The sequence below is a fragment of the Larimichthys crocea genome, chromosome XV, assembly GCF_000972845.2.
Source record: "Larimichthys crocea isolate SSNF chromosome XV, L_crocea_2.0, whole genome shotgun sequence".
In the NCBI taxonomy this organism is placed as follows: Eukaryota; Metazoa; Chordata; class Actinopteri; family Sciaenidae; genus Larimichthys; species Larimichthys crocea.
In genome coordinates this window covers 17025520-17039451 of record NC_040025.1, presented here as the reverse complement: position 1 = coordinate 17039451, position 13932 = coordinate 17025520, and the positions used below count along the sequence as shown (strand labels likewise).

General features: G+C 40.2%; 1 protein-coding gene across 10 annotated transcripts in view; it reads left to right on the top strand.

The window, feature by feature from the left end:
• scn8aa (sodium channel, voltage gated, type VIII, alpha subunit a) overlaps positions 1 to 13932 on the top strand; it is a 43782-nt gene that overhangs the window by 1649 nt on the left and 28201 nt on the right. For 8 of the 10 annotated variants that reach the window (XM_010748318.3, XM_019259268.2, XM_027288415.1 and 5 more), the window contains 6 exons: positions 1799 to 2132; positions 6783 to 6901; positions 8770 to 8859; positions 9653 to 9781; positions 10681 to 10772; positions 13531 to 13752. In XM_010748318.3, coding sequence (XP_010746620.1) covers positions 1854 to 2132; positions 6783 to 6901; positions 8770 to 8859; positions 9653 to 9781; positions 10681 to 10772; positions 13531 to 13752 — 931 coding nt within the window. In that variant the 5' untranslated portion in view covers positions 1799 to 1853. Of the gene's footprint in view, positions 1 to 1798; positions 2133 to 6782; positions 6902 to 8769; positions 8860 to 9652; positions 9782 to 10383; positions 10476 to 10680; positions 10773 to 13530; positions 13753 to 13932 lie in introns of all 10 variants that reach the window. The other 2 variants (XM_019259266.2, XM_019259270.2) reach the window with 1 other exon arrangement.

The window sequence follows — 13932 nt, the reverse complement described above, 5'->3', positions numbered from 1 at the left end:
AGGATAAATTGCAGGCCTACATGCGCGTCGAGGAGAGGAGAGGCCTGGTGTCCAAGCAAAACGTTTTTATGATTTTTTTCTTCCCTCTGTATCAACCCTGCATGTATGCATTCGTGCACATGTGTGCGTGTGCATGTGTGTGTGCGTGCGTGTGTGCGTGTGCATGTACGTGCGTGCGCGCTCGTGTGGTGCTGGAGCGGACAGCGCCAGCAGAGCAGCAGAAGGCTCAGTGACTGCGAGGTTCCGGGGTCCATTTTAAAACAGACGTCTTGGCTTACATGCTGCATGTTTTCATGTGTCCTAACCCTCCTCCAGCACCTCCACCACCACCTCCACCCCTCTCTCCATCTCATACCAGATAGAGTGGACTCCTTTTAATTAGACTGTGTTATGCAAGAGGGAAGTGACAGGCCTTGTGATACAGATATGGTCGGTGTACTGTTCTACTTATTTTAGGCTGCATTCACCTTCCCCTCCCCTTCCCCACATTCACCACCTTAGACTAAAAAACAAGAAGGTTTGTGTGTAATGACAGTGTGATTATATCCTATAACATATATAAATCGTTTTAGTTAGTGTTCAGGTGTGGCTGTGTTTCCTCTCTCCTCAGCTCCCTTTGTATATTGACCCTGAAATGTCCTGCAGCTTGAACAGTTGTCATGTAACCATCATACCCTTTCTACATCTTAGTGTGTTCCCCACTGAGTCATGCAGGCATTAAGTGCGCTGTTTCAGCTATTCAAAAAGACATGAGGAGTAAAAATCCTTTAATGGGTCTGTTGTCTTGGTTGTCAGACGCTCAGTGCAGGACCTAGAATTTTCTTCCCAGCATCGGCCTCACATACCTTCATACCGTTGACGCCTGAACATAATATTATTATTTTGCGATCTTGAGATTCATGACAACAAAAAATGCATCGGCTAATATGCCCTTAACATTACAATCCTTATATAATCAGCTATAAGAGCTAAACAAGATGGTTACTGTTTACATCTAATTTAACTCCAACCATCGATGTCAACCAGTTTTAAGGTACAAGATTCACAATATATGACTTTATTTCTGTGTTGGTTTTGCCCTGGTAATGTGGAGGGGTGTGAACTTTTGTCAGCTTCTAAAGGGGGTCGTGACAGAAAAAATTTGCATTTAAGGATCACTGAGCACAAGTCAGTTTCTGTCTCTGTTCATCGTATCTCCTTAACTGAGATCAAAGCAAATGGAGGGAGAGACTGTAGCGTAAAAGAGCGTAATGTCCTTAAAAGGAAATTTCACATTACTATAATAAAGCTAAATAGCTGTTAGCTTTTGCAGCCATCTGTCTTTGTAAGTATGTTAATACTAAAATGTAGTTTTTCTTGACAATGTGTACGCAACGGAAAAAGTGCCGTACAGGATAAACAATATTTTTAAATCTGTTATTGATAAAGTGTGAGTCTTTGTCAGAAACTTGGTCAATAACCATTTTTGTGTTACAGTTTTCTTGCTGGATGTTAACAGTATCATTAAATGGATATTTGTCTTGCACCACTAAATTAGCTATAATATTGCCCAAATAGATGGTAGAGAAAAAGCAGTCAACTCCATCACCATCTTTATTGTTTGTATTACCTCATGTCAGTACAACCGGATTGCCAGGCAGCTCCAAAGTACGTGGAAATGATTTGCCCGCTGTGGTCCACATTTCATTCTTTCGTTGATTGTTTCTTAATGGTCTACTTCTTGTGTATAGTACTTCTATATAGTATATTTAGGTTATGTTTTATACCTAAAAAATAAATGTATTTTCTACTCCCGCAGAGCTACTACTGTGGATGGTACAAACCTGAAGACCAAGTAGCTGCAGGATGAAAACATGGCTGCACCCCTTATTGCACCGCCAGGACCTGATAGCTTCAAGAAGTTTACTTTGGAATCTTTGGCAACCCTTGAGCTGCGCATCAATGAGGAGAAGAACAAGAAGCCACCCAAGCAGGACAGCAGCTACCGCGACGATGATGACGAGAACAAGCCCAAGCCCAACAGTGACCTGGAGGCTGGGAAGAGTCTGCCCTACATCTATGGGGACATCCCAAAAGGAATGGTGGCGGTACCACTGGAGGATTTGGACCCATACTACCTGAATTCTCAGAAAGTGAGTTTACAAAAATACACACACGCAAAATGACACACAACTCATGTTTGTTACCATTTGTTTAAATCAAAGGATGTTTCTGACTAGGGCTGGGTATTAAACCTCAATCTGTTTTGGTAACATCCAAAGGAAGTATCAGAAGCCGGCATCAAACCTCTGGTTACTGGTGACCAATTCTTGTACAACAGCTTCAGTCTAGACCAACATTTAACTGAAAAAAAATGTCAATAATTCTACTAATTCTACCAGTATTCAAAAATATCCAGCCCTATTTATGAATGGTGTTTGTCCCTCTACCTCAGATGTCCAGAATCTAAAACAGCGACTGCAAATTGCACCAAAGCAGCTCCAAGCTAACTTCAAAAATGGTTGCCAAGCTGAGAACCAGACATCCGCTTTTGGATGCTGAAACTAAAATTGGCAAATGACAATCGCCCTGATTAAACAGCTCTAATATTGCCTTTATTTGGCATAGATTACATTGCACATCACAACTCTGACAATTTTTACATTTGTAACCTTGTTTTAAGTTTTATTTTGATAGCAAACTTAGCTGCACTGTGATCTTTGATATAAGGACACTTTAATCATACTTATTCCTTCAAACCAACAGACTGTGTGCCATCTTGTAGGTAACAAGAACATTAGTTGATTGTGAGCTAACGTGGATTATTTTCTTTCATTTTCTCGTGCTGCTTTTGAAACAGTGGTAGTAGTTCTGGACTCGCTTAGACAGATGTGTGTTCTGGTATGTTAAGTAGATGAGTAGTGTCATGATGTCAAGATGAGTCACACATTATGGCTGCCGTTTACGCAGACAAAGTAGCAGGGACGTTGTGTGGTTTGTGATGACTGGCATCCAGGTGTGCTGTGTTTACAGTTATTTTAATTTCATGATTAGGTTGCAGAACCTAATTATGTTTTCCTCCATGAAGACCTTTGGGAAGTGCAAGGCTCAGGCTCTCGAGTTTGTTGAGTGCGCCGTTGCTCTATCTGCGATGTGCTCACAGGGCTTTGGGGAAAAGGTCAGAAGCAGTAACTGCTAAAAGACTGTTGTTCCACATGACAGACTTTCCTAATTGTTCAAAAATTAATCTGTGGCAGGAGAGAAAAGCAGCAGCAGGCTGGAGAGGACTCTGGTTGTCTTTAGAGGAGACATGTGTCTCTCTGGGGTTACTGTCATTTCTGATGCTCCGTGTGAGGACGTTGTGGTGACCTTGAGAGTCTCTGTATATCGACGTCATGTGTACCTGTCAACCAAAACTGTTAAAGGAGGCTTTATTTGTTTCACTGTGTGTGGCACTTGTTCGATCAATCAACCTGTGACAAAAATGATAAAACATAAGACTAACCACGTATTGATAGACGGTGAAATGAAGGCTCAGGAAAGGTAAACTTGTGGAAAATCTGAGCCATCTATGCACTGAAAACAACGTGTTTGTTACTTAGAATAGTTTATCATAAAATGGCCGTCTTTACTCAAGCATTAATCAACAGGGAAATTGTGCTGAGGTCAGTTATAAACATTATAAGCAGTGAGGTTAAACTCTCCCACTATGGTGTTTGTTGAAAGAATTAAGTAACAAAATTGGCATTTTTATTCAAAATGGTCTCCTACTATCACATATTCTTTGAAACACTGCTGCCCTTTGGACAACAGTGTTGTATAACTGCCCGTCGACACAGTATACCATCAAATATAGCAAGTCCTACCTGAAAAAAACAAGCGTGTGATAATTTGTTTAGTCATCATCATTAGCTGAACAGATTTGTTCAGATATTCTGTCTCAGATATCTGTCTCTGTCTCATACCTCCCTGTCTTTACACAGTGCACGCTGACTGTTATGTAACGCACCAGTCTAATGCACAAGGAGAAGACACGATTCAAATGACACGTGGCAAACATGACCGGCAATACGTGGGACTGTTGATGAATTCACTCACAGCTTCACTTTATGTCCACACACGGCCATGCTTTACTGTCACGGGTGTATGCAAATGGTGCAAGCTTCATTGTGCTTCTTGTGTTTTGCTTCTCATCGCTTTGCGCCTGCCTCTACCAGCAGTCCTGTCAGCTCTCAGCTTCAGGCAAATCTAATTATGGCCCTCGATCTAGTCTCATTCTAATGCCAAAGGGAGACGACGCTGCTTTGGATCTGGCAGCTTGAGCAGCCGTGACGTCAGATCAGGTGGTGACCTTGATGGTAGAGCTCTCCTCTGTATGTCTTTGTCACAGAGAGGCAGCAGGCCAGCTCTTGATACATTCCTCACAGGGAGGAGGTGACATGGGGGGAGGGGGTGGTCGCGCAGAAATAACCATAAAGGAGAGCAGTCCATCTTCTTCATCGCACATTTTTAGTTGTAGGTCTTATAGATGGTGTCATAGCTGAGACAGAGAGGACTGGTAGGCTGGCGGCTGGGCGATGACGCAGCAGCCAGCCCTCCCCGCATAGCTGGCGGCTGGAGCAGGGCTGTGCCACGCTGAGCCAAGCCAGGCCACGTCAAACTCGGTGTCAACGTACGAGGCCAGTGAAACAGATCATTTTCAAGGAGAGGGGAAAGAGGGAGGGTGGGAGAGAGGAAGTGAGGACAGAGATGAAATGGACGACATGTGCAGGGATGCATGAGCACACTTGCTCTCCTTCTAGCTGCAGCCGGGCTCACTGAAATGTGTTTGGCAGCAGATGCAATACATGTTTTGCAAGAAAATTAGATGTTTTTCATAGAAATACCACAGAGCATCTTTAGATATTCTAGTCACATCTAAATAAAATAAATGCGATCTGAAAATAAATCCTATTTTAGAAATCTGATCAGAAAATAGGCAACATCTGTTTTTCTTTCCTCCATATGGATTAAAGATGAATATTTACTGTGCTATTATCTAAAAAGACACATATGTGACAGACCATGATGTAAGGGACATCGCAGCATGTCTCCAGATTGTTTTAACGTTCATAAAAAATCTTTTCCACAAAGATTTACCTTTAAGGACGTAAACATAAAGAATACGTGAGCAGGTTAGTTCCTAGCATGGCAGCTGGGCCCAACATTATTACTTTATCAGTGTGTGTGTGTGCATGTGTGTGATTGTGAGGCTCTAAAGGGCCCATAAATCGCAGTCCATTTACCATTTACCACAAGGGTTGAAAGAAGGGGGCTCTTTGAATGGCTGCTGTGGCCCCCATGGATGCAGATGCTGCAGCCCTGCCTGATGGCTCGAGCTGCTGTGTTGAAGCCGCTCTCTCGCTGTCACCGGCCCATCCCCCCTCCCCTCCCATCCTCTCCTCTTCTCCGTCTTCTGCCCAGCTCCCTCGCTCTGACTCCCTCCGCCCTGCTTCAACTCAGCCTGCTGCTGCCACAGTTGCTGCCTGCCTGCTTCACTCGCTCTCCATCTCTCCCGTTTTCTGCCTTTCCTCTCTCCTGCTCTCCTCTTCACTCAGCTCTGGATTATGAAATTTTCAGTAGCTTTGCAGCAGTTTAGTCATGCGTTACAAAAAAAAAAAAAAAAGACTCCCTACATATATAGCAGTCATACGTGCGTGTGTGGCTGGATGGCAACATTGCAATTGTCAGTTCATGTGTGTGCATTAGTTTCTCGGTCATATGCACACAACATACGTGTGTGTGACGGCTGTATTTAACAGAAATGTCATGCCACCGGCAGCTGGGACATGTGTGTCATTATGGCTGACCATGCTGCTGCCTGGGAATGTTTACAGTGTAAAATGAGAGTATTAAAACTCAGGGGAGATGCTGCTGACCCATAATAGGAGCTAGAGAGGAAGATTAATTAATAAAATTATTATCTGTGGGGTCATGTGACAGAACTGTGTCTCGTCCTCTGGGCAGAAACGCTCTTTCATGAGATGTTTCTGTTTCTTGTTTACAGCATTTTACACATGCAGCTCATTTCTGTTGGAAATGCACAGATTACATGCAGTCATGTGACACCACCATGAGGTCTCTTACTGTATGCCTTCCCTTCCCGTTCTTCCTCCTCCTCTTCCTCCCTTCTGACTCCACTGTCTTCAGCCTTCAGCGCTGGCTCTGCAGGGCTTAATGTATCGAGGGATGCCTTGTTAAAAGCATGCGGGCCCATATCACTTGTGCAAATGCACACAGTCTCATTAAAGTTTCATGCAAATCGACATGTTTTATTTAAACAATTATGAGGTTATCCACAGGAAGAGGCTTGCCTGCCCCTCTTGGTTATGCTCGTTTCCTCCTCTTGAAACCACCAAAGCCATGATGTGCAGGACGGCACTGAGTGACTGGGACAACACACTAACATTAGAAACATCCTGGCGGCCATTTTCACTCTGTTCCAAATGTGTTTCAGTTCATTTTATGTGACAGAAAATGGAAAACTTACTAGTATCTGAGCAAATGCAGACATTATCTTTTATATATTATCTACATATGTTCATAATTCATGTGTACTGAGATGTATGTATGCAGAGAACATGCTTACAATACATTAAATACGATCACATGTTATTCTTTTAATGCAAAAGCTGCTTTTGGTTGCTTCTGGTGAATGTCAGTGATCTATACTAAAGTGCATTTGCTGAAATAATGTATATTTTTGTCTGATTGTTCATTGATTAATCTCTCTCTCTCTTTCTCTCTTTTCCTTCTCTCCACAGACATTTATAGTGATAAATAAAGGGAAGACAATCTTCCGTTTTAGTGCCACACCTGCCTTGTACTTCATAAGTCCTTTTAATCTGGCTAGGCGAATAGCTATTAAAATTTTGATACATTCATATCCTTTGAAATGGTGTCTTAACAGCAAAGACAAAAGGGTTTCCTGTTCATGTGTATTATTCATGTTGACATGTTCTGTCTCTGCTCGTACTGCTATTGATGATCCTGTCACTGTTACTACAGGAGGGGATGCAGATAATTGATATGTTACAGTCACAGTTTGAAGATGGAAACTGATAGCATGTCAGATTTGAGAAAATGATGAATTCAGACATAGAGGAAGATGCGGTAGCCATTTTGTCATTGTAAGGGAAGGCTAGCACAAATGATGAGTCATCCTAAATAGTAAACCAGGCCAGATAAGTAAAGCCTAATGTGATTTAATGCTGTGTCATCCATCTCAGTACCCAGACTGAAGGTTTGAAGGTTATACCCCATTTTGTAGAGAGAGGTGACCGAGAGATGGAAAGACGTTGGTTTTAGACAACAAGCTGCAGCTGATCAAAGCACTTAGCACCATACAGAAGTTAAAATCTGCTCATTGATTTACCACAGAGTGAAAATAAAACAAACTGATCCCTTATGGATACTAAAAATTGTCTACAGTACATAGACACAACATCTAAAGGAGCAGCAGAACCATTTTAGCTCATCCATTCTGCTTCCTTAAAAGGTTATGCCTACATTACCCACAATGCAATTGGAATGCCAACAGATGAGTCAGAGATTTAGATGTGTTATGCTAGTAGCAGCTAATGTAGCCACTACCTTCAAACAGAGATGACTAACTCCACACCCACAGATTAAACTTGTAGTTTTCAGCTCCAACCATTTATCAGATTTTTAAACAATTATTGGCTCCCACTCACACAAATTAAGAAATCTGACCTCAGCCACAATCTTTGGAAGTGTATGTTTTCCAACTGAAACACACACACACCTATTACTTAAGTTAGTGGGATTGTGTATCATGTGTAGGGTTATCTCTTGAGAAAGAAGGAAAACAGAAAAACATTTTGAAATATTTTTTCACATACATTATATTTGCCATAGACCAAGAGAAAACAAAAAGTTCACCGTCTTTGAATAGTTAATAATAATTTGTTTTTAGAAATTATAGAAGATTTATAGAATTTTGTTGTTGAAGATTTGAGTTAGTGAGTTTAACTTATTTTAACTTCAGTAAATCACATTGTAATTCAACATATTGTATGTTTTATATGCAACACCATTATCTATAAGATTATGTTATTAAAAATTTTAATTACACAAAAATCTCTAAAGAATCTTTAAGCACATGTTAATTATGACTGAAATAACATCTCTCAAAGCTACTTTTGTGGTGCATTAACACTATTTTGCTTTCTCCACTATGATAAATGTACATTGGTTTGTATCTGTTGTCAGCTATAGCTTTACTGGTAAGAACAACTGAAACAAAACCTTTTTTTATTCTGACACTGAACACATAAATATTGATTCTTGTGCCGTCTCTCTACATTTACCTACTGTCCTCCCATTCTTAGTCAGAAGCCACAGCTATTGCTGACCTTTGGCTGCCTTTAAAGCTAATTTTGAGGTTTTCCTCATTTCCTTTAAGTGCAGACCTCTCTGCATTGAAACCATTGCAGCTTTAAAACCAATTGCATTTCCACTAAATATATACAATTTAAATATTTCATGAGTAAAAGAATGGCCTTTGTGGTAGTGAGCACACATAACTACCTCCTGTTGAATTTTAGAGTAGATTTTATGATTATGATATTTTATTAACTTTATATGTTGAGGACTGACTGGACCACAGAAGTCACATTAGATGTATACTGTAGATACAGTACATTTATATGGCTGTGTTTATGTTCAGTGGGGTCTGATGATGTTCGTGATTGTCTCTATTATCCATATTTTCCTTAACCTGCCCCTTACTCTTTTCAGCATGATCATTATGTGTACTATTTTGACCAACTGTATATTCATGACCTTTAGTGATCCTCCCGAGTGGTCAAAACAAGTAGAGTAAGTACATATTTAATTTAATTAGTAGTAAATGCATGACAACTGGTCCCAGTTTGTACCTCTGTATTGGAGCACTGAGCTAAGCATCTGATTTCCAAAAAAACAAATACCTGGCGATCTTTGAAAAGAAAAAGAAAACTTACAGCTAAAATTATTTCCTGAATCCTTCAAGACTCCTTTGGCCACCAGCATGAGAAAATATAAAAATGTATTGTCCACTGCATGATTAAACTTGTTTATAAACTTACAACTGTATTTATTATTTAAATACCAAAACTAATGACATTCCTACAATCCTCAGCTGTACTTGTACTGTGTTCAGTGCTAAATATTAGCAACACACTCATCAAAGATGGTGAACATGGTGAACATTATACACCATAAACATAATCGTGTGCTATAAACTGAAATATAAAAATATAAAATATAAACATGACAGCATAAAACAAAAACATCACCGTGATCATGTTACTGCAGCATGCTGACATTATCATTTCGCTCAAAGCACCATTGTGCTTAAGTACAGAGGTGATCCACTTCAGATGCTTAGCTAGCTCTGTTACTTGAATGTAACATTAATGAACAAGAAGCACAAATTCATAGTTTCTATAAAAAAACAAAAAACAAACAAGATATATAAAAGTTAACCTGACTTCATGATTCTAATTTTATCCTGTGCCCTACACTCAACTTTGTAATCTGCTTGTTTCAACAGCTAACAGATATTTAGATACGAGCGAGCTTTGATCAAGCCTGGTGAACTGATTCTGTCAACACTTTTTTTTTCTTTCAGGTACACATTCACAGGAATTTATACATTTGAGTCTCTTGTAAAAATCTGCGCGCGAGGATTCTGTATAGACGGGTTTACATTCCTTAGAGATCCATGGAACTGGCTGGATTTCATGGTCATTTCGATGGCGTAAGTATTTCTCCTGTAACTCAGACTGTGTCAGTGAATGATGAAATGAAATGCACAGATATTGCCATATTGATTTTTGTTTAATTAGAAATAGGGTGGGTTTAGAAAGTGAGCTTTCGGCGCTACAGATGATTGTTCATCTTTCTGTCTTTCTTCTTTTCTTTTTTCTTTCTGTCTGATAATCCATCTTCTGCGTTTCCTCCATTGATCTGAGACTTCTCTGATCTTTCTCTTTGGGAATTGAAGGTTTCCATCCGACCCTCTGCGGCCTCCCTGACAACACCCACACCTCAGTACCATTCATCCGATTTATCTTCTTCGTCATCTTAACTCTGCCTCTCATTCACCTTTTCTCTCTCAATCTGCCGGAATCTGCAACATTCAGTTTAAGGCCCAGCATCTCTCCATCGACTACTCACCCAGTAGATCACACTACAGATTTACCTGCAAATGCATATCCCAAAATGATCATACACACAGTACTAAACCCATCCTCATTGTTTGTAGAGCTGTCACATAGCCCATCTGTGTGTGAATTTAACTTTCCACCCCATATCTGCATGTAAATAACCAGCTGTTGTAACTGTGGTTTGATCCTGCAGGTATATAACAGAGTTTGTAAACCTAGGCAATGTCTCAGCTCTGCGCACGTTCAGGGTGTTGAGGGCATTGAAAACTATTTCTGTAATTCCAGGTAAGACAGGATGGGGTGGGGGACGGTGGGTCGGGGTCGGTGTTAGGTGTGTGTGTCTTTCTTTCCTTTTACCTTCCACCCTTCTCCTCAGTGGACAGGCTCTGTGAGTGGCGTCGTTTCCTCCTGGTTCGGTGGTGTTGTGCTCTTGGCGTGTGTGGTTTTTGTCATTGTGTTTGTTCTGTGTGTGATCCTTCCCCTATTTCAGATATATAACAGAGTTTGTGGACCTGGGCAATGTATCTGCGCTGAGAACATTCAGAGTTCTCCGAGCATTGAAAACTATCTCTGTCATTCCAGGTGAGACTCAGTTTAAACACTAAGGCTGATCCTCTCACCCTTTCTTTTCTACTCACTATTATTATGATTACGATTATGATTTAAGCAACAACAAAAGAATTGGAGACAACCATTTTTTGATTTATTTTTCCTCCAAAATTATCAAAAATGGTACTAATACATTTTTGATAGGCTTTGCAGTCTCCTGTAGGGCCCTCCATAGTGTCTGCACTCTCTTCTGCCCCAGTAGCGCTCTCATTATGAGGCCCGATTCCAAGGCAGCTGTGTTGCTCTACAAAAATAGCTAACCCACTCCTTTCTCATCAGCTTTTGGAATAAGTAAATGCCCTGTTACTTATGACAAGATACATTATTAATAGAATACATTCATTATAGGGGAAAAAAACCTGATCATTTAGCAAGGTTTTTATCAGCTAAGAATAGATCATAGCTTCTCAAATTTACCACAAATCTATTACAAAAACAAAATTGCAAGTGAAATTAAGAGATCAGTAATTTTGTTCCACTAGTAAACTAGTGATTGAATTGGAAAGAGAGGATTGCCATGTTTTTGGGATCAAAAACAAACCTTGAATATGTTGAAGTTCATATGCGAAATGGCATAGCTCTTAGAGAGATCCCACAGAATACACCTATTATTTATGCATGAAGACTGCCAAGCCTAGTTTGTGAACATATCTCTTATGCTGCATGATGCTTTTCAGTCACTTGCTTTTACAATATTAGCCTATCAAGAGCTTGGCTGACAAATGGCATTCAAAGTTTGATTTGCCCTCTTTTGTTTTGTTTTTTTAGTTTGATTATTGATTTTTTCTTTTTCTTTTTTTACAACCTACTTGAATGATATACCGCACAGAAAAACAAGAAATGGTGTGTTCACTATTAGTAGAGGCTGGGGATGCAGATGGGATGGTTGAATGACCTCTTGACCTTTTTGAGTGACACTGACCACACATCTGTCTATCTGTCTATTGATAGAGGATGTAGAACAGATGTCGTGCTTACTCAAAAGGACCACTGTGGACGGCACATTCATTTGGAAATATGAAAAAAGGAAATCCCTTAAGTGCAATAGGAAGGGATCATATTTTGGTATAGTTTGACCTTTTTTCTTGAAGTACACTTATTCGGTTTCAGAGATCAATACCACTGTTGAGTAGCAGGCGATTAGCTTAGCTTAGCACAATGACGGAAAACAGCTATCCTGGCTCTGTCCAAATAAATCCACCTACTAGCACTTTTAAAGTTACAAATTTAAAAAGTTGCAATGTGTTGTTTCATACATTAGTTTCAGGTTAAACAAACAACATGTTGCGAGCTTTAGAGGTGCTGGTATGCTGTTACCCATGGACGGAGCTAGGCTAACTGTCTTCATGCTAAGCGATAATTAACAGACAATCATGGGAGTGGTCTTGATCTCCTTATCTAACTCTCTGCCAGACAGTGAATGAGCGTATTTCCCAAAATGTCGAACTATCCTTAAATTATAATTCCTCAAGGCTTGAGGCACTGGAGTGGAGAAAATTTAGCTTTAATATTGTAGTTGTAGTTCAGCTAACAAAATTTCATGTGCAGTGGAGGGAATGATTGCAGATTTAAACAGGTTATGGGGATAATTGAATTATACCCTACTACAATCAATATTTTAACATGTATTCTTTGTTAATGTAATTTGCTCCATGTGATCTTGCTCTGTACTTTTAGTTAAGTTGATTTAAATGAAAGTTGCTTTTCTTAATTGACCTTGCCAAGCTAATGGAGCTTTTACTAAGATTGTCTAAACGTGTAAGACTAAATTTAGACCATATTTTACAAGAAGATAAAGTACGTACAGCTGGTAAAACCCACTGTACTTGTAGAGACCAAACAGAAAAGGGGGTGCGGGCCATCCTGCTTCCATGTTTGAGTTCCTCGTGGACCCATGTGAACGCTGCCAGAGGATGTCCGGAAGGTAAACCGATTCTGTCTTTAGCAAAGCTGTGGACGAGACAGACTGCAGGGTCACGGTATGGAGAGTCAGTGCTTTCCTAATGACACCTTATACAGACAGTTCAAGAAAGTGCCCACGCTGGCGCTGGCATTGAATTGCTCCTGTTCAGCCTTGGAGTTTAAATGACCTGCATGTGGTTACCAGTCCCCCTTGCCTGTGCCTCTGTCCTTCTCATGGCCCCTCGTTGTGCTGCTGTGCTCTATTCCTTATGGATTTCCTCTCACTTTTCTACAGTCTTCCCCCTCTTTTTCATTTTATCAATAATTGGCAATCCAAATTAGGTCTATTAAAATTACATTTTCATTAATTACAATATTTTGTGTCTGGATAAAAGAGTGGGAAGGCTTCTAAATATTTCCTGTTTGTTTTGTTTCTAGAAATGTTATCTGTCAGTTTTGTCCAAAATGTATTACTACCTATATCTAATTATTTAAAAATCTGCTCCAGTTAAAATTGTATTCATGTAAATCCCCCCTTTATTGGTCTGTTTAGCACAAGAAGTCATTACAATATCACATATTACATTTATAACTCACAAATTTAATGAAAATATTTATAATATTTTCTCAGATAATTCATTTTAATACAAAAGCAGTACAGTGTAACCACTCACAGCTTTTTACCTAAATATAGACAAGTATTATAATATAAGCATATTAGCAGTAGTCGAAGTTATAAAAGCTAATTTCTAGTATTCATACCTGGGGCATCAGCATCTCCTGTATCACCTGCGTGGTTTGTGTACGTGTGTGCGTGGCTGCCCTCCAGGCCTGAAGACCATTGTGGGCGCCCTGATCCAATCTGTGAAGAAGCTTTCGGATGTGATGATCCTGACCGTCTTCTGCCTGAGTGTCTTTGCCCTTATCGGTCTCCAGCTCTTCATGGGCAACCTGCGCCACAAGTGTGTGATCTGGCCAATCAACATTACCGAGAGCCACCTGGCCAATGGCAGCAAGGGCTTTGACTGGGATGAGTACATCATGAACGATAGTAAGTAGAGACATGCCTTCACCAATGGTGAGCTGGCAGTGACCTAGGTGTATGAGTCAGCCCATATGCTCGTACGAAAAAACAACATGTAATTTTGGCGCTGGATAGACAAAAAGAACTGCGCTGAGCATAAAATGCATGTGCAAACTGATGTCTGAAATTGGTCCGAATGGATTTATA